Source organism: Daphnia pulex, chromosome 1, assembly GCF_021134715.1.
Source record: "Daphnia pulex isolate KAP4 chromosome 1, ASM2113471v1".
NCBI classification, from domain to species: Eukaryota; Metazoa; Arthropoda; class Branchiopoda; order Diplostraca; family Daphniidae; genus Daphnia; species Daphnia pulex.
Genome location: NC_060017.1, coordinates 2,509,893 through 2,533,396, shown reverse-complemented (window position 1 = coordinate 2,533,396; position 23,504 = coordinate 2,509,893). Strand labels below are relative to the sequence as shown.

Sequence of the window (23,504 nt, the reverse complement as noted above, 5' to 3'; positions counted from 1 at the left end):
AATGGAATCGTGAAATACACTAAGAGTTAACCTTGAATATAGAACTATGAAATAAATAATTAATATCTCTTAAAGTTTTGGTTCGTACCTATTTATTTCCATACACTTGGGAAGTCTATCAAGTATACACTTTAATTTAAATATTCCTTCAATTAGCTCCTCCCTGTTCGCGTTCCCGTGTACGGTGTACCATATGCGATGAGAATCATTTAGAGGATTACAGCCAACACCCTTTTAGACGCTTTCAACATCCATCTCGTTAAAAGTAGATTAACCTTCGCAGTTGCGAAAAGAAAATGATTGGCTTATGAGATCATCTGTAAAATCATAGGGCGAGGAAAAGTAGACATTTGACTTTATTATATCCAAAGTGTGATCTTACATAATTGCTAGTGTTGATGACACCAGGGATCACTTCAAAAGGTGTCAAATGAAAACGCCGTCAAAGTTTATGTTTCGAAATTCTTTGCAAACAAACTCCTTATTAGATGGTTTGCTGTCCTCTTATCGTTTTGGTGTCAGGAACTATTTACCATTTACTTCCTGTTTATAGGTAAATATCTACGAAAGGATATGAGGTTAACCGCAAAGGCATTTTTATAAGACAACCTCAGGAAAATAATCTAATAAGATAAATATAGGAGCACTTCCAAGAAACGGGGTCAGAGATCTTGTTAAATATCGAACTCAGTACTTATTAGTGATTAATGATGACAGAATGGTCGTGCTGGACAGAGGAGAGAGATCGCTCCAACGTGAGCGTTTCCCGATGAATCGCCCACGCACTATGTGCTTAACCGACCGATTTGGTTGGCCAATCTTGATGATCTAGATATAGAGTGTAAATATAGAGGATAACTATTAATATACAGTTATACACAAAGGAAACTTGGAACAATGGGGTATAGCTAGTCTAAAAAGGACGAAAGGAAGACAGAAGAATAGTTGATGGGGAAAATGGACCATTCGTCTTAAAGTAGAAGGTAGTGACAGGACGAGGGGACGCGAGTTTCTCCTATAACAAGCTATTATCACCACCGAATTCTTTCATTCTCTACAAACACACGTGGATAGCCTACATATAAAGAGACATTCCACCTGTAGTTTGGTATCAGCAGCGAAACAACCGTGAAGTTTCGTCATTTATTTTATCAGCTTATATAGTTACGCTTTACTCGGTTGACAATTGCTTCAACATATTTGTGATATTAACTCGGGTCTTTGGGTAAATCATAATCAAAACGTGAAGGAACTGATGAACGTTCTGTTTGTTGTGTAAAAGATGGCGCATCCGTGCAGAAGGACTCTGAAATCGCCGCTGTCGGTACTATAGGACAGAGAAACACACATGGCTGGGAGCCAGTAAAGTATAGCGACTTTTGTTTTTCTTTATTGATTGTCGTTTTTTTTTAATGTGTCGCAATCTCGACCTACACGCTACACCTTTGCGAACTTTTGCACCCACCAACATGTGCGTGGGGGGCGGATTGACTCATTCTCGTGTTGACTTCGATGTGACTCACTGAACTGAGAAGATCCTCAGTTGAAAAATCTTTTGTTGGACGGCGATCAATAAATTGAAGCATGTTTATTTTTTCCAATCATTCACAATACAAAGGTCTGAATCATGAAAGGTGAGTATGCAAATGAAAACAAACAATAAAAAAGCCTCACTGAGCGAAAAGAAAGAAGAATATAATCAACGGTTTTGGAGAACCATAACTTTAGCATAGAATCCGAGTTTTTTTAAACACCACCTTTTGTTAATGTTTTAAAATTCGCACTGTTTGATTTCTTAATAGCACACTTGGAATTTTCAGATTGCTATGTATTTCACGAGGGGTAAGTTAGCCATCTTAGTATATTTGTTAACTAGCTTGATCACAAAGGATTGCCGTAAAGATATATGTATTTATTGCACTGTGTTATTTGAAATAGATAAGAACTTATTGAGCTTAAACCTGACCCAAGTAAATTTAATAATTACACGATAATCTTTACTACCTTATTTTTTTTTTCACCAGTATATTTATTACCACTAAGGTCATGCTAAATCCGCATGTTCAATCGCATATGTGTCCCAGCCCACAATCTTTCCGATCTTTCCTCATCTCAGAGTTTTTTAAAAATGTTTTGTGCAATCTGTGTAACATCTGCTGGAAGAGTTACTATATTATCTGCTTACAAGTCTTGAATTACATAAATTTAATTTAAGAATACCCTTTTCCGCAATAATGCTAAAACGTTATTCACCATTTAAAAAATTAAGTTTTACCAATTATATTAATGAAAGAGATTAAGGTGCTTATTTCATAACCCACAATTAAACAATAAATTGACCTTAGTCTCCCAAGGACAATAAGAATGCGTTTCAGCATGTAACATATTACTATAGATTAAACTAAGCATGGATTCCTAACATCTTCTTTCGGGCGATAGAACCTCGGCACTGGGATCTTAGATGGAGATTGCGAAACTAAATCTTTCCTCGGTGATACGAACATGCGTGTGGGCAGATGTGACAGGCTCGAGTCGAGAGAGTTGCGTCTGCTAAGCTTTGAAGTCCCATTCTTGGCCGGTCGTTGGGTCGGGTCTTCGTTTCGCTGATCGTTGATTTTGATGCAAGGAGTCGCGGGGGCCGAAGGAGAGACCCTGGCCGTGTAATCGTCATTCAACGTCTTTCCTTCAGCAGCAAGAATGCTTTCCACTCGGGCTTTGTACTGATTAACAATTTCTTCCATTTTCTTCAGTATCGAAGCGTCGTTGTCGAGTTCCACGTCTTTTAGCATGTTGCGCAACAAGGGCGATATCTTGGAGGGATCCGACTGGAGCGGCGAAGTGGGTGGCGGCTGTTTAGCATGATACACGGGTTTTTGTGATTTCAAATTCGGAATGGGTTTAATCTCTGGTGAGGTAGGAGCGCCATATCCCGACGAAGTAACAAAGGCATTGCGTCTTCTGCTACTTGGTGATGTGGAAGAAGCTCGAGAATGTTCACGCGACGCCGCGCTGTTGACCGAACGGGATCGATAACTCGATCCTGGAGAATTAACCGGATTTCTGTTCTTAATGAAAGTTGATTCGGTTTGAATGCTGGGGCGTTGTCGTCTGTTTCTTCCGCTCCAAGTGAAAGTGTTTTTAGATCCGGTCACTGGCTCGCCAAAGTCAATATTCGTTCTGACAGTTAACTTTTCGCCGTCGTTGGTGGACGATCGCGCTCGAAGTGAATGCCGGCCGAACACTTCACGCCGGAATCCCAGATTTGTTAAATTAGGCGATACGGCGTTGCTGCTGTGACCGGGTGAGCGGCAATCGAGTTCTAATGACGATTTCCTTGACAACGAGCCGATGGATTCCGTCGAGTAATGGGAGTTGGCCCTTTTGCCCATATTACGCAAACTGCCCAACAGGGGGATTTTGCTGTAATTGTACTTGTTTTCCAGTTTTTCCTGTTTATAATTACTAGAAGCCGGATCGGAATCATCTAATGGTCCGGCAGAAGACACACCTGATTCTAAAGAGCTTGTCTGCGACACTTGAGTGCAACTGGAATCGGGTCGCTCATCCAGTTCTTCGCTTTTGATGTCTCCGGCTCCAACTCCGGTTCGATAGCCTTCATCGGATATTTCGGAGCTGCTGTCAGTGTTATTGATCGACGTGACTTTCGTCCGGCTACTTTTAGTCCCAAATTGATCGTCTTGTCCACGAGAAAGCTTGGACTGCTGCGTATTACTTGCATTGGTCGAACGTCGATAGCTGGGGCTCCAAATTCCTACACAAAAACAAATAAAATCGATTTTTAAATTCTTTCTTCAACTTTTAAATAAATTAACTTTTAGGACACTGCAACAACATCTGCTGTTGCAACATAAATTCTTTATAAGATAGCGCCCGTGGGGTAGATAAGAGACTGAAGTTTCACGGTTGTGTGGATATAATCTACATAACAGCGATAAATTTCACAATTTCACTTGACCTCCACGAAAACAAAGCGCTACACAACAAGTACTCTTTTTTTTAATGTTTGAAAATTACGCTCTTTGAATGACCTTAAACGATACAAATTGCGTCAAAGAACAATTAGTAATACTCAATATTTTAATGGCTGAATTGGGAAAGTTTCTGGCGAAGGCAAAGCCGAGTCAATTGTCGGAAGACTGAGCCCTATTTAAGTCATTACGATAATTCGAAAAGACCAAATGACTCGGGTAAATTTTGCGTAAATTGTTCAGTGAAATTATTTAAAGCCATTGACGTGAATCACGAGAAAGCTGTCCATTATTTTAAAAGATGTCTATATTTGTATGCCATTTGACTTATTTTTCTACGAAATTTTGTCAGCACTTACTTTTGGCTGGCAGACATTCGTCCGACTCAGGGCAATCCGCATTCCCTGGTGAAGATGAGACAACTTTGTGATTCTCTTGCTGATAAGCCGGCGAAGTCTGGCCGTAATTGTATGAATTATTGGCACTGTAGCGAGCAGATCCCGACCGCTGGAAAATTGGGCTGCTCCCCAAGGCCCCTGAAGAGTAATGCCTGATAAGAAACGGCATTAAAAGTTAGTACATATCACTTGATCGATGTAGACACGTCGTACACTGACTGTACATCAAAATTGATTCGAGTCAACTTCAATATTTGAAGAAAGAGATTAAATAAGAAGCCATTTCGTTTGATCGAAATAATTCGATCCAAACGATTTAATAATAAAGAAACTTGTGCGGAACCTAATCGAGGGAGAGGGACTTCGGTGGCGAGCATGAAACCGATTCGAGGCCGGCGCTGTTTCGGTTGAAGAATCGCATGCTGATGAATATGGCAAAGTCGTCGTCGTTCCGGTCACTGAGTTTTTGCGTGATAGAGTTGTCCCAGTAACGGAGGCACCGGAGGAGCGGCGTGAATTCGGTGGCGATGTTCCCCGTTCGTAGCTCACCTCCATCTGTGTTGTACCGCGGGAATTCTGACTGACGCTTAATTTGGACGTGATCGGTGTTCGATGCCCTAGATATGAACCAAAAGTTGATATTTATAGACGTATACGGGATTCATTATTAAGGCCTCATTGAATCACACACGAAACTAGCTAAAAATGGCGTGCAAGTACAGTTAGTGATAGCGAGAAAATGATTCCGCATTGCTACAATTATGACTTAATTCCAATTCAATTCCAATCGAGACACTTCAATGCCGGAGGTAAATGCGCTATTGCTAGTAGCGATAACCAGTTATTTTAACCATAGTTGGGGGACTCGTTGCGTGCGCACTTCTCATCAGATAAGAAGCGTGTTTTTCCAACGTTAAGGGAGGAAAACTATTTAACTCCCAGGTAACATGCAAAAGTCTTTGGGAGGATCCTACATTTGTTGTCAACGTTTCCTGACTTGAAACCAACAACAACAACCAAAAATCCCTTCTGGTTGCCGCATTGCAGCTGCGTAATCGTTGAAAAATTAAATCTTTTGGCAACTGGTAATATTTTCTTGTTGTTTTGGGGAGAATCGTATGTTCTTTCTTGACATGGAATCGAAGAAAACAAAAAATAAAAAAAGAATCGCGTGGCATTGTGGAGCCGTAAAAGGTAATGCACACAAAAGCAGCTCTCTTGAAAAAGGAAATCTTCAATGCAACTATTCGTCAAAATGTGCATGTTCGTTTGTATCCAGTTGCACATTACTCAAAGCTTAATGATCAGCAGAAAGAAGAAACAAAAAAAAACTGTTTTGCATCCGGGTAATATTCAATAATAAGCGGCTGTCCATCTCAAACTCATTTGTACAATATGCCTTTTTCGTTTCGTTGAATTTTACATAAGGTATATAAAAACAAAGAAATCATCCAGCCATTGCACTTGGTTACATAAATTGTTTGTCATTTGACAATTTCAAACAATGCAGGATGTAGCATTGTCCCTTCCTTGATTATTCCTTCCCACGACTTAATAGGGAAAATGGGGACGGTCCGAAATAGAAATTTGAGAACGAGTTTCATCATGTTACGAATATTTATATAACCTTGCGAAATACAATTCCGCACCGAGCGTATCCATAACACCTCGTTGGGTCACAATTCTTGCACGCGCCTGTAAGCATTTTTCTTCTCTCTCTCAAATCTCATCGTGATCTGTGAAACTGGCCTTGCGTTTGCCAATGCATCCCGTTTACCTTGACCAGTTTGACCGGCAACTTTCCTTACCTACTCGAATGCCGCGCTTCACTCTTACACGAGTTAAGTATATATCTGTCCTGCCGTTGGGTTTTGTTTGCATATACAGCAGACAAAGTCTTTCTTTCTATTTTTTGTGATCGCACACAGAAAGGAGACCCGTATGGACTGTCAGCAAAAAGGAGACAAGGCTTTGATTACGGATAGAGAGAATCCTGTTTTTCTGTCTGCAATGATGTCATAGAATACCAATGAGCTTCGGCCGGTTAGAGAGAGAGAGAGACGAGGAACACACTAGCTGCGACTGTTCCGTGAAACAAGACGAAAAAAACCTATAATAATACGGCCTATAGCATGAGATGCTGATTAGATCTGAGAGGTTTCCCTGATAGGCCTCCTCCCATCTATTTGTGTTTAATAGCTTTCAAGCTTCGTTACCTCTCCTATCTTTCTCCGCCAGCCTTTTTGTTTTGTTTTGTTTTTCCCTCCCCGAACGATAATAGACGTTCGATTTCAGGATGTCCTATATAAGGAATCTTTTGCGCTTCTCATTGTTTCATAAGTTTTCCCGGTATTTCACTGGCGAGTTCTATATAAGGAAGGGACTTTGGTGAGTCATAATCATCAAAACTATGGAAATCGTCTCTAGGCAGCAACAATCTTCCGCAAGTCATCAGCCTCGAGAAATCTCTCAACACTCTCAAGAGCAGCCTGGGTTCGCACTATATTTACAGTAATGAATTGAGCATTTTGGAAAAAATGAAAAAGCAGTTACAGCAGCCAAATTTCTAGATTATTAAACAGGTTCCAAAATAAGCGATATGGCAGCCTTCACCGATAGAAGGCCACCAGCAATTAAAATTTCTTCCTACCTGCTCGACAGCGGCAAGGGTCGTGTTTCTCTAAATAGTGCGATAGAGTGTCCTAAAAATCGAAGACACAAAGAAAAAAAAAACAATTTGGAAATGAAAATCGGTGCCACAGGGTCGTTTTTTGGACTTATTTTAATCAGATGTGGCTAAAAGACAAAAAATAAAAGCTCTTACCCAGCCTCCTCCAACACGGACCATGACGTGATTGCGTAGAACCTGTTTTTTTTTTGTTATTCGAAATAAAAGTAAAAAAATAAATAAAACAAAATCCAAAGAAGCGCTTAAAATGCAAAACAGTGATCAATCAGGGTTCATTTTAGTCAATGGTAAAACAATGACTATACGGACGCTGTCTTGAATACATAAGAACCCATTAGAATACTTAAGAAAACTTTTGGAAAACCAAAATATATAGAAACACACAGTCTTCGACTCATAAATATGTATACGATATCTTAGCAAAGACTACTGCTATTTTTACTTTTAGTATTGTACTTACTGTGTGTGGCAAGTAGTATTTTCTTAGCTTAAACAAAAGAACAATTCAAACTTCACATATATTTACTTTTCTACGGAAAAAGAGGTTTTTAAACGTGGGGAAATTGAACGCGGCTCTGTATACTTAAATAATTTTGTCATACCGGAGGCGAGTCATCTAGGCATACCAATCCGCCGTTTTATTATGCGCAGGCATGCGTTCACCTTATACAGACTTACCATATACATATAGCCTAGCTTTTGTGTATGTTACATACGTTCACCTTCCCATGTAATTTTATTATATTTAATAACAAATAAAATCATAAAATATTCGTTTGTTTGTTTTTTCGTAAAAAAACAAACAAACCAAACAAGAATAAAGTCATAAAAACTAGCGAGGCGGAACAGACACATACGCACGTCAAATTTGATTATATCAGAGAGAGAGATATATACGTAAAAGTGTGAATGTAGTACTGTCTAACTTACTCTGACGAAAATGAGCATTTTGGTGTCGCCGATCCGGTACTTGCCCTCTGAAACACGAATCATGGGGAATTGAGTCGGGCACGAACAGTTTTCCACGAGATCTCGTACCTTGAATCGTAATAATAAAAAAAAAGAAGAGAGATATTATTATAATGTAATCAGCAACAAGTCGGCTATAGAAGCGAGCGGGAAAGACATGGGTCTGCCGCCAAATCCTGTCAACGCAGACAACACACAAAAGTCGCGCATTATTATTATTATAAAACCTGCGTGAATTGACAGATTTTATCATTTTTTTCTCCCCCCAACTATGGCATCACGACCATTCTCGGCGTGAACAACTTCTACAGGACGCCTTCATTTATTTACACGTGTAGGGGAACCATCGAACCCGCGCCACCACGACCAGAAAGATCAGCTCTATAGTCAGCCAGCAGCAGCGCGGATGGACGATGTGAAGCAAACCCAGTTCAAGGTCTTCCCCCCTTTGCGTGCGTGAGAGAAAGAGAGAGAAGCAGACCCCTGAAATCGCATCCATTTAAGGCCTTGCCGGTGGCATTTAAAGGAGAACGATTGTTTCGACATTGAAGTCGACTCGCTTCTCAATCCGCCGTGCGTCGGATTTGTGGGCCAGATCCAATTCGAACGGTTTTGATTTGATGGGAGAGACACAACCGACACGAACAAGTGTAAAGAAAGAGAAGAGAAGAAAGATCAATATACTACAGCAGTCTCCTTTCAAACTAAACTATATCCTATACTATAAAAGAGATGCTTGAGGAGGACAAGTCAGTCTCACGCAATATCTCTATCAAAGGGCGAACATAATGTAGCGGAATTCCCACGAAATGAGCATCAAGCCATCATCAATGAATCAAAGTTTGAAAGAACATCATGTGGCAGGGCATGCGTATGTTCTCCTCCGCCGGGCTCTCTATACCTCCTTAAACTCCTCCAAAAAGAAATTCGCTCATCGCTCACGGTTCTCGCACAGCAGCAGCAAAAAAACCCATAAAGAAAAATACACACAATGAAGAGGAAGAATGGCAGGTGGCGTTTACACAAAACAAGCAAAAGAAGAAGAAGAAAAGGAACAAAAAAAATTATGACATTCGAATAGAGTTCGTTAAAATACAAATCCAGGTCGGGAAAAAAAGCCACCGTTTCCTAGAACAATGCCAACCAAACATATTCGGTGCTGTTATTCATGTTGGTTTTCCGAGAAAGAGCTATAAAAATAAAAGCTAACCCCCTCCTGGATACGTTCATTTTTTCACGACATTGCGCCGAAACAAAGATGTCACTCTTTCATATAAGAAATTTTTGTGTCAACTCATAGAGAGTCGACTGACTTTGCTGGAGGAGGAGATACGGGCCAGGTCAAATGTGGCACGAGCGAAATGAATTGTAGAAATGATTGGTGTCAAGGATTATTCAGCATCAGCTCACGGCACACACAGAGAGAGAGAAAGAATGTAAACTCTGCTGCTGGCTACTTATTGCGCCAGCAAGTGGACATTTAATACTGTCGAACCTTCAAATTCGTTCGAACGTGATACTCTTAAAGGAACTTTATAACACAATAGAGGAGAGAAGCTCTTGAAGTATCTGAACCTTGTCCCACTTTTGCAAAGGAAGAATTAGTTGACGTGTTACACGAAAAACCGTGCACTGTGTGTGGTTCATCCACGTCAGCATTAGCCAACCAATGAAGATAGTACCGACCAACAAATACCCAGCCCTATACTACAACATGTCTCATTCCGTGTTGAAGGTCAAGTTAGTTAGATTTGGGAAACCATAACACGGATGAATAGCAAAAAGGAAAATAAAAAACATTTTCAAATCGGCATTGTTATGATTATTTCATTATAAAAGCCGAAAAGGCTAGAGAAACTTTCACGGTCGTGAATTTTTCTTTTCCAACAGTACAAAAGCCCCTGCAGGGAGGTCGTTTTACGGTTTGCTCTTGACGTTCCAACAAGCGAATCTTGTCCAAATTTTTAACTATATATTAGAATATTAGAACCTGCGATAGTCCAAAAAATTCTCTTTGCTGGAAGAAAAAAAAAAACCGGTCGGAATATAAATCAGATAGCCACAAAATTCGGACGTCGGGATCGGACCATATTGGGAAAAGATTGTTAAAAAAATTCAATAAAATTGTCAATCAAATATTCGCAACAAAAAAAATAAAATAAAATAAAAATAAAATAAAATGCACACTGAAAGATGGATTGTTTGGGGGAACTGCAGATATCTTGCTTTTACTTTTCATCGCTCCAAGATCGATACGATGCCATTTATATGCAAAATGGTTAGAAAACATTCGTGTGTCCGTCATGACTTTGATGTTTTTATAACGCGTCCCGGTAGAACTGCATGAATAACACAATCTTTTCTCTCACCGCGATACAAAAGACGTACGTATCCGCATCAACGGTTTTGACTCATATTTTTGTTATGGGAATTTGATAGCCACCAAAGAGGGAAATTAGCCGCCAACTGTTTTGATCGCCGGTCGAGAAGAAGAAGAAGAAGAAGAAACAAACATTTCGATATCAAAAGGCGGACAAGTAAACGGCTTTTAGATATAGGGGATTGACTTCATCTTGTTGTCCATTCTGTCCACCAAATTTGCGGTAGGTGCTAAAAAGGACGATAGCGGGAGAGTTTATATATCAGGGAAAAAGAAAGAAAAGAAACTCTTTTGGGCTAGGATTTTCGGTCTTATCTTTTCCATGCCGCTGCGCTCTCACGCCCCGCTTTCCTCACCGTGTTCCAGTAACGGTGCCCACAACACACACACTATAGTGCCCATGCCCAGTGTGTGTGTGTGTGTTTAGTTAGATGCTCCCCCGCCCTCGTTTGTTTTTCATCCGTTACGTTGTAACGTGAGTGTGGCCGACCGAACTGCGACTGGGGTAAATCGATGCGCCTCAATGGGATGCGGCAAACTGCTGACCAAACTTCCAAGCGTGAAAGATGAAACACTAGACGGCAGATCTACTTATTTTTCCAGACGATGGCGAAATCTAATGTTTATTATTTTCAGCTGGTCTCCGCGCGTCCATGAATCAACGCGCGTCTGAATAAAGAAAACAACAAAAACAACCGAAGGGAAATCGACGAAATCTTTCGAGTTTGTTGCGTTATTGAAGATTTCTCCTCAATTTCAAAAAAAAGTAAGGGGGAGATGATAGGGTGGTAGAATGGAGTAAGAATGGAGATCGTGGGAATTAGACGTGCAGACGACGATTGTTTGCCATGGTTGGATTGACTTGGTTTTAGCATCACTTGGCGCGACGCTGCGAGATGTCATGAGACGCCTTAGAATAACCATCGCTGCATCTGCCAGCAGCAGCAGCAGCAGCACTGCCACACATACGAACGTCCCTGGCCCCGGAAATGAGCTCAATTGAAAGGCTTCTCTCAAGCACATCTTTTTCTTCTTTTAACAATAGTCCACGTACGTATACACTGTGTGGTAGAAAAACTCACAGAACAATAATAGCGACGCCTATAGTTGCGCAAATCTATAGTGCCAAGTGTACCCCCCACCTCGTCGCAATCACATTGAAAGTTCTTTTGGGAAAGAAAAAAAATCGAACGGACAATTGGACATTATACTTTCTACCACCGATATAAGAGAAATCACATCGTTGCAAGCCAATGAGCTCGGCTCCAAACGACTTTCTATGATCGTTGGGCGACGAAGCTGCTGCTGCTGCTCTTTTCCGAAAGAAGAAAAAATAGTAACGGCCTATACAACAACGAATACATTTCGAAAGTCGTCTCTATACGTACACAAACAAAGAAAGAGAGCCGAAAAGTCGCTGGGGCCAGACCACTATCTTATTTGGACACCGCTATATCATTACACTCTCTGACTGGACGCTCAAGTCGGACATTTGAGATGAATTTTTGTTTTTTCCCACCTCCAAAGGAAAAGCCAATGTGCATTCTGGTAATCCATTAGAACCGTCTGCTTCTTTGTATTCTCGGGTTCACTTCTTCACGGATGTCCGCCAAAAAGCAGCGCGTCAGAAAGGCGATAAAAAGGAATTCCTATATGGACATGTTATAACTATCTCCTATACACACACACACCCATGCTGAGCAATACAACACCGTGGCCCACAATGGAAGATGGATGGCAGGTGGACAAGAAAAAGTGACAAATCGAAACTTACCATTTCATCGAGACTTCGCAGATCGTTGGTAACTATTTGCGCCTGAGGCCCGTATTCAATCAATTCCATCATGTCAATTCCATCTTCTTCGTCATAGTCATTGCCGTTTTCCAAGTTTCCCTCTTTAGCTATCTCCCGATCGATCTCCTTTTCGAACTGGACCAAAACTGGAGCGGGCATACCGAAATTGGCTCCTCGTCGGGCGACCTAAATTTAAATAACATTTTGGAAACGAATATTCAAATAAAAATCATTTCAAATCCACAAATAATGATGGGATTATACCTCGAGTAAGCAGAGGATGAAGCTTTTTTCATTTTTGCGTAGAACCAAGTCATCCGTTTCGAATAAAAGACACTCGTAAATTCCGAGGAGTCGACACCATTGGATGAAATTGTGAACGTTGTCGCGGGCGAAGAAACTCTTGGGTTTCACCTATAACAAATGACATCGTATCGAGACAACTGCGGTTAGCACCAGAGGTCCTTTATTTTCTTTCTTATGCACGGGTCATCTACCAGACCCTTCAAAAAACGTAATGGGAAACCGCCGAGTACTCTCACGACAGTGCAATAACATGCACTTAAATATGGCGCTCATACAAGTCCCCCCTCTATACGCTTCAATGGAATGCGTACACACCCTCAGACACCCAAAAAAGTTATTTATCCATTGGCAAAGTGAAAAAATATTCTTTGCACTGCTACTATATAATATGGCGAAACCTCATATCTATGAAGGAAAGAAAAAAAGAACTTTGTTTTTAACGGATGTGGTAAAGTTTGATACCAAATGAAATTGGTTCATTATTATCTGCTAGTGATAATAGTATAAGGAAAAAAATACATATACATGTAAGTGTAAATCTGGCGAAGAAAATCGCGTTTTATATTAAATCACGCGACCTTGTAAACTTGTAACTGGCGCCTGCCGACCTGGCGTGTAAAATTGACTTATCGCCTATCCGAATCGAATTTTTCCCCTTTTAAAAAAAGTAACGCCCAAATGTCCCTCCAGAGTGTAAAAACATTCAGCTGGAAAACAAAAAAACACGTTCCCCGTGATTTCTCAGCTGCTGTTATAGCCCCGGAATCATGTAGCATATCCAAAACTGGAAACCTTTTTGACTTGTATAAACAATCGATGTTTGCTGTGAGCGGGCGTTGTCGAAAAAATTTTTCAAAGGGGGAAGTCAAACCTAACGGATTGCGTCTAAAATAAATATTTCTACTCATAAAAAGTCGCTTCGTTCTCTCTCTCCTCTATCGTTTTTTTACTACCGAATTTTATTTACTTACAAAACATGTCCCCTTGAAAGAAAAAACAAGAGTCTCGAGACCGCGCGCAAGCTTATTTATTTGTTCGGGAAGAACAAAAATTTATTTCTCAGGCTCTTGATAATTTGAAAAGAAAACAAAAAACTTGGACGTTAAAAAAATTATTGTGGACTTTTACATGTGTGAAAAGTTCGCATTAACCAAAGTTGAATTACATCATTTGATGTTGTGTTTTTTCCCGCAAATGGTCACCAATATCCGGGGCTTTACTTGGACTCCCGGATCTTTTTTTTTTTTGCTTTGACTTTTTCACCCGACAACGACGTACCCTACCCTACACACACACGTAGGTCGTTTATATAGGAGCGCCCCGTTTAACTGGGCATCCTTCCCATTTTGTTGGTGCGTGACTCACGCTGCTGAACGACATCAGCGCGGCCTACTTGTGTGTGCGCAAGAGCGGACTCCCTGGCTAGTGGGTCGAATTTTCATAATGATCGAAAACCGTGATGGCTTTTTAAAAAGAAACGGTATTATAATACCGACGACGCCGCCGCCGCCGAACCAAAGATGCGAAGTGGAAAGTTTCTGTCGTGCTGTCTTTTTGATATTAAAGAAAAATCTAGGCTCCAGGTGTCTTTCCTCCCGCACGAAGATCCAATCTGCGGAGTAAATAAGGCGGACAAAACAATCGCCATGCTAACAATCCTGCAGGCACACGCCCCACACACATTCGAGCTATTACGGATAATGGCCAATGAATAAAGGCGCCAATGACGGAATTATCGCTCGAGCGCAGTCCGCGCACATTTGGTATACATGGAATCATATAGTATGAATACGGCTTTTCTTTAGGGCAAGGGGTTTTTCTTCTTTCTGTGATAACCATAATAAAACGGTATACTAACCTCAGACCGGAAGAGAACATCGCGATCAGGTATGTCCAAGTGAGTGCTGAACTTGCGGCGACGCTGGCTGTCTTGCTGCTCCAGTTTCTCCTTGTAGGCCATCGCCGTCCGCCTCACATTGTTGGCATGCTGCGGAATAAAAAGAGGAGAGAAACGTCATCAACAATATCGTCAAGTGGCTTGTTTATTCTTTAATTATTCGTGGATGCTCAGATTAATTTGGCGAATCGAATTCGAGAAAGGGAAAATATGTCTTGGAAACTTTTATGATACCGTCTAGAGCTCAGTCGTTACATGTTTCACGGTACACGTAAGAGAAATCCACCAACGATGGATGCATGAATGACGCAATCTTCCTGGCGTGCTTTTGTGAATGAATAAAAAGTAAAATTATTTCCGCAATGACTTCTTTTCTCTGTTGTTCCACATGCGTGCAAGACACTTCCCGACCGAGAAACTTTCTCTTCTATGGCATTTTATTTTTTGGCCAATAACGTCTCTCTGCCCATTTTTTTTCTGTCGAAGAAAGTAACGCAATTCAGCAGACCGTGGCCTTTTAACAACGCAATTTCCCTGTTGTATCTTGCGTGCTCTAATTTATGTTGTTTATCACGCGTCAAAGTCAAAGTCGTTCATCTCTTATCAACTTGGGTAACTATCCAAAAAAATATTGCACGAACATACAGCCAGAAATGATAACTGCCATGAGAGTCGGCATTTTCAAGTTCTCCTTGAAAAAATATAAAAATTTTTTGTTTGGCCCCGAGACCTTCAAAGTGACAAGTGAAATAGCGGGCGGCGAGAAATGTCAAGAATGTGTTCATTAACTTCACTTTCGGCGTTATATGTGGTAAAGTAACGACCCAAATAAATGGTTCAAGCCGAGACTTTTGACCTCCCCAACTAACAAATGGAATAGTTAGCAAGAGAAACAAGTGTAGCGTGCGTATACCTTGCAAAGTGCGACGCCGTCTTCCAGGACATCCATAAAGTTGTCAAAGTCAATGTTGAGTTGCGGGTGGTAGAGACGATGAAGCCATTCTGCTAGATCCTCTTTCATGGCTACCAGATACTCTTCACTCGACTTGAAAGGCCTGAAAGGGCGCGGCTCCATTAGGACAACTTCTTGTCCCTCGCAGTCCCCACCGGCTTCCACAGCGATGCACTCCAATCGAGACATTGATGATGGGCTAATAAACTTGTCGTGTGTGACACGGTCGACGAACAGCAACAAAGCAGGAGACGAGGAAAGGGTTGTCGTCTGGAAAGGATATAGTACAATGAGGCATATAATTACTTGGGGTGATCCTTTCAGTGCATGCCAAACTTATAGTCTTCATTAACCAACACGCTCAAATGTTTACTTTTTCGCCACTTCACTTGTTTCACACACGTCAACTGCCTTTTGGGGATTTTAGAAAAAAAAAGGTTTTACGGTCAGATATATAAAAGAGTTTGTAGGAAAAAGTACAAGGATTTCCTTATCAGATTTGATTTCTATGATTTATGAAAGCTTGATAACAGTGATAGACTTTCAACATGGACATGATTAAAACATTGCCCAAAACGAAGGAGGGGAAAAAAAACGAAAAAATCCAGTAAGACATAAGCTAGAGAGGGACAAAAATGCGGGGGGAAGAATGATATATGGGACGCAATATATAGAAGATCATCATCTTAAACGTTTCACCGTACAACGAGAGTCATAAGATAGATCGTTTCTTTCCCCCCTTGATGCATATTTTCTTTCTCGGTATAACCCAAAAAGAAAAAAGAACACAAAAATACACATTATATAACGGACTACTACTACTTGAATCTGTTTTCAAATAACGATAAGCCCCAAAGGAAGAAGACGAAAATGGAGCTGGGGATTAAAATCCGATACGTCTTGTCAATAATCATCGGATAATTCTAAATATAGTGTTCGCAGTTGTTCACTCTAACTATTTCTCACGAATACGGTGTCAAAAAAGGCTGATTCTTCTCTTCCTGGAAAAGCAGATTGTTATTATTAGTTGTGTACCCGGTACTTAGAAACCATTTTTTGGCGTAAAAATTTTCCTCTTCTCTCTTCCCAAGTGAAAAATCCTGAGCCGAAATACGTTTTCTTTTAAGCATGTACGTAATTCTCTACTGGCTTTTGACTGAATTTTGAAATTTCGTTACCTACGTGAGTGAGACGATGAAAGAAGTTGCAATCTGACAGCTGCCTATGAAGAATGTTTAACTTTAGAATTCTCGATAAATATCTATAACACCATGAGAAAAAAAATTTGTTGATTGTAACATCACAAAATACACACATCTCCGACGTGGTGATGTATACATAAGAATTCGAAATATTTTTTTTAAAGGAAGATTGCACGCGCTTATGCAATTCTTTTATTACTTCATTATTTACACTCATTAATAAAACACGCGTCTCTTGGCAAAGGTCTGGGTTGCTTCTGTGCGTTAGTCATTTTGTTATTTATACTCTATCTTTCATCGAGCAAGAGGGGAGAAAATAAGAATTTCGAATTTTTATAGTGCCAAGTGACGTGAGTAAGAAGAGGCTTCTGATTTTCAAATCGAAAATAAAATAAATTTGCATAAAACGAAAAATGTTTCTCGTTTCATCGTAGGTTTAAAATAAGGAAACGTATGTTATTTGGAGAGGAAAATGGGGGGGCTTTGTATTCCTTCCGCAAGTGTGTAAACTCTTTTTTCTTCTTCTTCCTACTTTTGTGGTTCTATTCTGTTCTTGTTTTAACCGCGAACCATATGCAAAGAAACAGACACGGGGGCCCCAATTCCCATGAGAGACTTTGAAATGTTAAAATATTCCGGCATGTTGTTCAGAAGAAAATTCTAACCAAGGACACCATTTATTCTTTCTCCACCCAAACCCCCAACTCGAGTAAAATGAAAAGCCATTAAAAAATGTTGATCTTACCGGTTAAAGATGACTATCCCAGATGGGAATCATGTTTATCTTAAAGACACGTGTAAAGTTGGAACAAAATAAAAACGAAGATAATCGCCACGAGTTGTGCACACACACACACACTAACGACACATGTTTCACAGCGTTTTCATCTGTTGGCAGAAGGGAGTAGACGAATAATAAACATTTGGCTCTACAACTTGTATTTTCAGCAGTGACTAAAGAGGTATATCCTCGCACGTGAAGTTCAAGAATGTGTCTGAGCTGGGACGGCCTTCCCGTCGTCCTTAACTATATCCCAACACATTTGTATATAACGGGGAGAGACTGGATTCCCCTCGGGCTAGACTTTTGAGAATTCCCATTGGTTGTAGCACATCCCCTCCCATAAAAGAACGGCGGGAACCTGTGATGAAACAGACTGCCGCCTACTAACGTCAGTCTGACGAACTAAAAGCAAGAGAAAATCAAAATAGGAAAACCCTTTCTCAACCGCCGCCACATTTCTGCGTTAAGATTTACCAATCATTAACTTTTTTACTTGTGAAACAATTACTTGACACTTCAAGGTTGTTTGAATAAATTATCTTCGAGAAAATAAAGCCAAAAATTGCTCGATAAGGACATTAATCTTCTTCCGGAGAAAAGTCGAATTCTTTCCTCATTTTTAGGAAATTTAAAGTAAAGAGTAAAGACGCTTGGATTTGTTTCTTGTTCATAAAATTTTGTAACCTTTTATAGTTGGCCACGGTCCCTACAAAGAACCGAAAAAAAAGAGGTATTTATATGTTTTTACTATGTAGCTTTAAAACCAGTTCCCTTTATAGGGCACACATTTTCAGAAGGTTTTCCATATTTATATTATATTGCATAAGTTTGACACGAGGAAATCTCATTCATCGCCCTCATAATTTTTTTTTATTTGTTAATTTCTCCATTTGACCATTTCTCGAAAATATACTGTCCCCTGGTGTCGATGATTGTTACTTCTTGCTTCGATCGTGGCAGACGACAAAGCATTATAAAAACCAAAAACAGTCTAATTAATTGCACACTGTTGGCTTGTAGGTACGGCCAAAATACTGAAGGTTGGCTGTAACTTGAACTTGATTTAAACAATCGTCGACAAATTTCATAAAATACGTCCTGGTTTCAAAAGGGGAAATGTCGTCTAAAGTTGTTTTATTTGAAAGTACCACCCAAGAACTGGAGAAGCAGGAACTCGAGGTACTGTTGTCGTTTTGTTGACGAAAACTTGGAACAATTAATTGCAATGATGTCTTTCCTTCAGGGTGCGAGCGGATTGGTTTTAGCAGATTTGCATAGTCAGTTACTCAGTATATATCTGTGTAATTTTGACTTGTAAGTATATTAGTTACATTGTAATGACTGGTGCTAATAATCAAGAGTTTTTCTTACGCTGATGTAGATGCAATGCTAAATTTCTTTGGAAACGAATCTCAAATGAAGAGAAAACTGCATTCCCCTTACTTGGCCAAATCTGGGAGGTAGGTCAAAAACTATGGTTAAAAGAGCACAATTCAGTGTTCAGCCTTCTCAGAAACACAAGTTGGCCTCCATCAATCGAACCTTACATGACCTGTCTGGAAGAAAATCTTCGGCAAAAATCAATTCAACTCATAGGTATATAGTTCAAGAACATCCTGAAAGAAATTTTCAATGAAAATGAAATGTGTTTATTATTTTTAGGGAAAGCTTATCTGTCCATAACTTCAACCACCTTCACTGAATTGGTTGGTTATGTTGATTATCCAGAGAATGCGGAAAAATTACTCGCGAAGCTACAGGAAGAGCAAGGTTGGACGTGTGATTCTGCTTCCAAATTAATCATACCTAAGCGACAAGCCGCCCAAAACGTTCCGTTGATGCGGAATGAAGAGCAATTGCAGAGTCTTACCCAATTCGTCTCGTTCTTGGAAAATTAAATCAACTGAATACGTTACTTATGTTTATACCCAAGAAAATAAACTTGATCGATGAAACGGAAATTATTTTACATATTATTTGCATACTATTCAATTGATAGCAACCAACACAGCTCAAAAAATTAAATTAGGAACTTTGACCCCAGGATCACTCGGACTCGGCAACGAATTTCAACTCTCAACATAATGAGAAAATACCACGTGATATTTTGTTTCCCGGTTGTATTTTCACTGCTGTTCTGTGTCATGGTACAACATCTGTACAAGGGGCAACGGTTGAATAGGAAGAGAAGCTCAAAAGTTCTATGCAAAGATAATCTTCAGAATCAGAGAGGGAATGACAGATCCCACAATTAATAAGCGATTCAATTCGCGAAGAAAAATTACTAGGGCGCTTGTCATCGTGTCAATAGATCACTTAGTCTGAGAATTAGGGAACACAGACCACACATACAAGGTATTAGTATTAGGATCCCTCATAGTCACTGCACCTAGACCGTCGGTTTCTTGAATAAGTTCGTCCTCATTGATCAGCTGGAGTTGCTGAACTTCCTGCATAACAAAAAACAACCGCAAATGTTTATTAAGTCAATTCATTAGAATATCCATGAAAGAGCTTACCTCATTATCAGCGTTTTCGTCACCATCCATATGGACTTCCATTTTGTTTCCGTCATCATCTTCGTCGTTTTCATCTTGTACGTGAATAGGTACAGCCACCATCTCTCCATCTTCATTGGGCACAATAGTCAGCATAACTGATCCTTCTTCATTTTCTTCATCATCTTGAATTGTTGCTACTGCAGTCGCTTCTTCGCTCTTTAATTGCTAAAAAAAGGAGTGTTAGAACTAAGTTCTGAATCAGAATGGCATTGATTACATACTTTGCGGCCACGAGCTCCCCGAGGAGCAGTTGTTTTAGCTTCATTCGAGTTGGCAGTCTTTTCTCTCAGCGCAGCCAAAGCATCCGGATCTGCAGTAATTGCCTCAAGGGGATCAATCCCTTGTTCAGCGCATGCCAAAAGTAATGAAACATCCGAACCGTCACGTGCATGCATTTGCATGTGGCGCTTCATGTCCGATCGCATTCGAAATGGTTTGAAGCACACAGGACAAGGATGAGGTTTCTCTCCTAAAAGAAAGCGGACGATGATTGAAATCGGGTTAGCGAACATGTATTATTATTGTACTGGTATTACCTGTGTGAATCCGACGGTGGTTGAGGAGGTAGGACGAAGCACGGAATCCCTTACCACAGAATTCGCATTTATAATTACGCTCGCCTGTATGCACGCGTCGATGAACAATTAAAGAATACTTTCTCGCAAATGACTTGCCACAAAATTCGCTGCAAAATAGTAAACCTGGATTAGAATTTTCTACAAACATAAAACATTTCAAAAAGGAATTAAGTATACCATTGATATTGTCGTACGCCAGAATGCAGTGAGGTGAAATGATATTTGAGATCACCCCATTGGCGGAACTCGCGGCCACATTCGTCACATTTATACGGTCTAGCACCTTTTTTTAACCAAATGGAAATTATTTTTTAAATCATTTAGAAAGTCATAATTATTTTTTAGTTTAGTTAAGCTTACCGGTATGGACTCGCATGTGAACCTTCAATGCTCCATTGGCAAAGAAAGACTTGCCGCAGATCTCGCACTGGTGGGGTCGTTCTCCGGCATGCGTTCGAACGTGATAAGCCAATGAGTTCTTGTGCGTAAAAGTTCGATTACACACAGGGCAGGGGAAAGTTCCATCTTCGGCTGTTTCCACCGGAGGATACTTTGGCCGGCGTCCACGCTTAAAGCCAATATGATGATCCTCCTGCCAAGACAAAAATAGACATTGGAGCATTGAAACTTATCTGAATCGTAAAATATTCTCACCTTTAAGTGCTGAATAAGTCGTTTCTTGGCCGAAAAGACTGCTCCACAGAGTTGACAACAGTGACCATCAATGGCTGGATCATATTCAGCTACTCCACTTTCCTACAGTTAAATTGGTAATCGGTTAGTGAAAATTACGACAAAAGTTGTTCAATAAATGGCTTACTTGAAGAGCTAATTCATCGACTTCATCGTTGCCTCCGGGGTCATTTTCATCTCCATCTTCTGAGTCTTCCTCATCTTCTTCCATGCCAACTTCCCCCATAACATTTTCACCCTCTTCTTCTGCCTCAAATTCTGCAAGATCCAATTCTTTTTCTTCGTTTGATTTCCCAGGCTCTGGAGCAGAACCATCTTCTGGTCTATCGGCACCATGAACATTTTCCATGTGGGTCTCCATGGCTTCTTTGAAGCGGAAACTAGTGTTGCATTGGGCGCAGTGGTAAGCCTTTGTGATAGCATCAGGGTGAGCGTTACGTACATGAGAGTCTAATGCCTTTGAGTTACGAAATTCCTTTTGGCATGTTTCACAAGTAACGTTAACAGACTCTTCAGGTGCCCTTGATTTTTCAAGAAAAAAAAATAAGAATGTATCACATAACATTTCGTTATTGAAATATACTTTGAACTGGAAGCGACGGGAGTTAAAGGTGCAGCAACTGATTTGCGCGGTCTACCACGTCCTTTTTTCGGAGTTTGCTTCTCATAATGAGTCTTCAAATGTTCGAAAAATCCAATTTGGTCTTCAAAACCAATGCCACATATATCGCAATGGAATGTTGCTGGATGGATTTCCTTTCGATGATCTTTCAGTTCCTCGATGGACCCAAAATCGAGCTAAAACAGCTGTTATTTAATTTATTCATACTACAACATGTAAAATTATGTACCTCAGGGCATTCATCACAGGGGTAAACTTCATTTTCTCCATCGGATTTCAATTCTCCACGATCAAATGATTCAGCTGCCGGTTCTCCTGATTCTTCCAAATCTTCCTTACTTAACCATAGCTTCTTCAATCCACCCTGTTTGGCGGCCTTCTCCCTCAAGCGAGAGCTTTTTAGATTAGATACTCCTTCAGCCACACTTGCATCAGCCTCTTGCAAAGCTAGTTCAATTAGTTTAGCTTTTTTGTTCGCCGTTTCGGCCGCTGTCACTACGCTAGTTGTTGCTTGGGCTTGCTGCTGTTTAGGTGGACGTCCTCGTTTTCGTTTAGGTGGTTCTATAATTTCTGTTTCATCAGTACTAACTTCTTCCTTTACCTTGCTGAATTGGTGAATTTCTTCGCCATTTTCAGTCATGATTTGAACGTCTTCTCCACCCTGTGATGCCTGAAGGGCTCTTAAAAGCTCAGAGACCTGCTGTTCATTTTCTGGAGTCACAACAATTGTGATACCATCATCACCAATCGAAAGCTGTTGACTTTCATCATTTTGATCTATTTGAGTCATCCCGTCAGGTCCTTCTGCAAAGATGACAAATGAGGCCTCTTGATTGCCATCATCGTTGTTATCAATGACATCAGACATCTTCAAACTGTGAAACACAAGAAAATATTATGAATAAAAGTATTCATTATGCACGTTAACCGATCGAAGTGTACCCATTTATGAATTATATGACTAAAGTATATAGCAAGCAGAACAGAAAGCATAGTTTCAGTGAAATCTACTGGTGAAAAAGGTGTGTGCTTCCACACGTACGAAAACGGTAAAAGCACCCAACACAACTCGAAATTTGCCACACTGAACCAGATCAACAGAATTATTAGACGTCAAAATAAACCGAAGCAATTTGAATGGCAAAATTGCTTTTAATGCAGCGTTGCGTCGCGCTAAAGAAATTCTGAAAAAGACAACCTCGGCAAACCGTGTGCCTGATTTCAGAATATATTCTTAGACGAACATGTTTACTGAGAGAGAAACAAGTTATGCATTACCTTGAGACTAATTTTAATGTTAATTACCTCTAGAAGAGTCCTAAACTCCACGAAAATTTAAGAAGAATGCAGCTGGTGAAAACGTAGCAGAGGCAGTTTTAACGAATTGACTACAAAATGGCTGACTGCTTGGCACTATACGCAATGAAGAAAGGGAGGCCGCTTTGTACCCCATGATGAATCCAGATGGCAGCATGTACTCAACCCAAGCTTCTTTTTTTTTTAAAATAAGACGACCGTTTCTTTCACCCCCATTATTATTCACCTATTTTATATGATGTAGTAACCTGAGCGCGACTTGCTTTTCTCATTTCAATTATTCTATAATGGTTCAAAGTCGGTCTAGTTTCGCTGCAGAAGGTTTTCGTCCACGAAAAAACCGGCGCGTTCAGGACACAGAATATTTATTTG

At 40.3% G+C, this 23,504-nt stretch overlaps 3 protein-coding genes across 5 annotated transcripts; 1 reads left to right on the top strand and 2 right to left on the bottom strand.

Moving 5' to 3' along the window:
• Positions 1 to 1,573: 1,573 nt before the first annotated feature.
• LOC124200346 (GAS2-like protein pickled eggs) lies at positions 1,574 to 17,591 on the bottom strand. Its single transcript, XM_046596557.1, has 11 exons — positions 17,323 to 17,591; positions 15,337 to 15,645; positions 14,385 to 14,513; positions 12,485 to 12,634; positions 12,200 to 12,406; positions 8,007 to 8,114; positions 7,212 to 7,253; positions 7,038 to 7,089; positions 4,731 to 5,004; positions 4,349 to 4,539; positions 1,574 to 3,772 (listed from the first exon to the last, which is right to left on the bottom strand). Exons 2-11 carry the CDS (start codon positions 15,562 to 15,564, stop codon positions 2,397 to 2,399), a joined length of 2,757 nt encoding a protein of 918 aa, XP_046452513.1. The 5' UTR covers positions 15,565 to 15,645; positions 17,323 to 17,591; the 3' UTR covers positions 1,574 to 2,396.
• Positions 17,592 to 18,331: 740 nt separating this feature from the next.
• LOC124189593 (COP9 signalosome complex subunit 8-like) lies at positions 18,332 to 19,322 on the top strand. Its single transcript, XM_046582062.1, has 4 exons — positions 18,332 to 18,540; positions 18,605 to 18,675; positions 18,743 to 18,957; positions 19,024 to 19,322. Exons 1-4 carry the CDS (start codon positions 18,478 to 18,480, stop codon positions 19,257 to 19,259), a joined length of 585 nt encoding a protein of 194 aa, XP_046438018.1. The 5' UTR covers positions 18,332 to 18,477; the 3' UTR covers positions 19,260 to 19,322.
• Positions 19,323 to 19,464: 142 nt separating this feature from the next.
• LOC124189228 (zinc finger protein 724-like) lies at positions 19,465 to 23,276 on the bottom strand. Of its 3 annotated transcripts, none has more exons than XM_046582029.1 (11): positions 23,121 to 23,276; positions 22,045 to 22,690; positions 21,777 to 21,991; positions 21,321 to 21,714; positions 21,155 to 21,256; positions 20,861 to 21,092; positions 20,678 to 20,783; positions 20,459 to 20,607; positions 20,144 to 20,391; positions 19,881 to 20,087; positions 19,465 to 19,811 (listed from the first exon to the last, which is right to left on the bottom strand). In XM_046582029.1, the coding sequence occupies exons 2-11, from the start codon at positions 22,681 to 22,683 to the stop codon at positions 19,674 to 19,676; spliced, it is 2,430 nt and encodes an 809-aa protein (XP_046437985.1). In that variant the 5' UTR covers positions 22,684 to 22,690; positions 23,121 to 23,276; the 3' UTR covers positions 19,465 to 19,673. The 3 variants fall into 3 exon arrangements, with proteins under 3 accessions (XP_046437985.1, XP_046438002.1, XP_046437993.1); XM_046582046.1 differs by having other exon boundaries at positions 23,094 to 23,243; XM_046582037.1 differs by lacking the exon at positions 23,121 to 23,276 and adding an exon at positions 22,758 to 23,061.
• Between the last annotated feature and the right edge of the window lie 228 nt (positions 23,277 to 23,504).

Bases quoted from the DNA above. Each gene is read 5' to 3' on its own strand.
- LOC124189593 (XM_046582062.1), top strand. From the start codon at position 18,478: ATGTCGTCTAAAGTTGTTTTATTTGAAAGTACCACCCAAGAACTGGAG. The intron at 18,541-18,604 runs GTACTGTTGTCG...TCTTTCCTTCAG, and splicing joins TGGAGAAGCAGGAACTCGAG to GGTGCGAGCGGATTGGTTTT. The intron at 18,676-18,742 runs GTAAGTATATTA...ACGCTGATGTAG, and splicing joins TATCTGTGTAATTTTGACTT to ATGCAATGCTAAATTTCTTT.
- LOC124200346 (XM_046596557.1), bottom strand. From the start codon at position 15,564: ATGTCTCGATTGGAGTGCATCGCTGTGGAAGCCGGTGGGGACTGCGAG. The intron at 12,635-14,384 runs GTTAGTATACCG...CATTTGTTATAG, and splicing joins ATGTTCTCTTCCGGTCTGAG to GTGAAACCCAAGAGTTTCTT. The intron at 7,090-7,211 runs GTAAGAGCTTTT...TTCGATTTTTAG, and splicing joins TCCGTGTTGGAGGAGGCTGG to GACACTCTATCGCACTATTT.
- LOC124189228 (XM_046582029.1), bottom strand. From the start codon at position 22,683: ATGTCTGATGTCATTGATAACAACGATGATGGCAATCAAGAGGCCTCA. The intron at 21,715-21,776 runs GTATATTTCAAT...TGAAAAATCAAG, and splicing joins CCCGTCGCTTCCAGTTCAAA to GGCACCTGAAGAGTCTGTTA. The intron at 19,812-19,880 runs GTAAGCTCTTTC...TTTGTTATGCAG, and splicing joins ACGAAAACGCTGATAATGAG to GAAGTTCAGCAACTCCAGCT.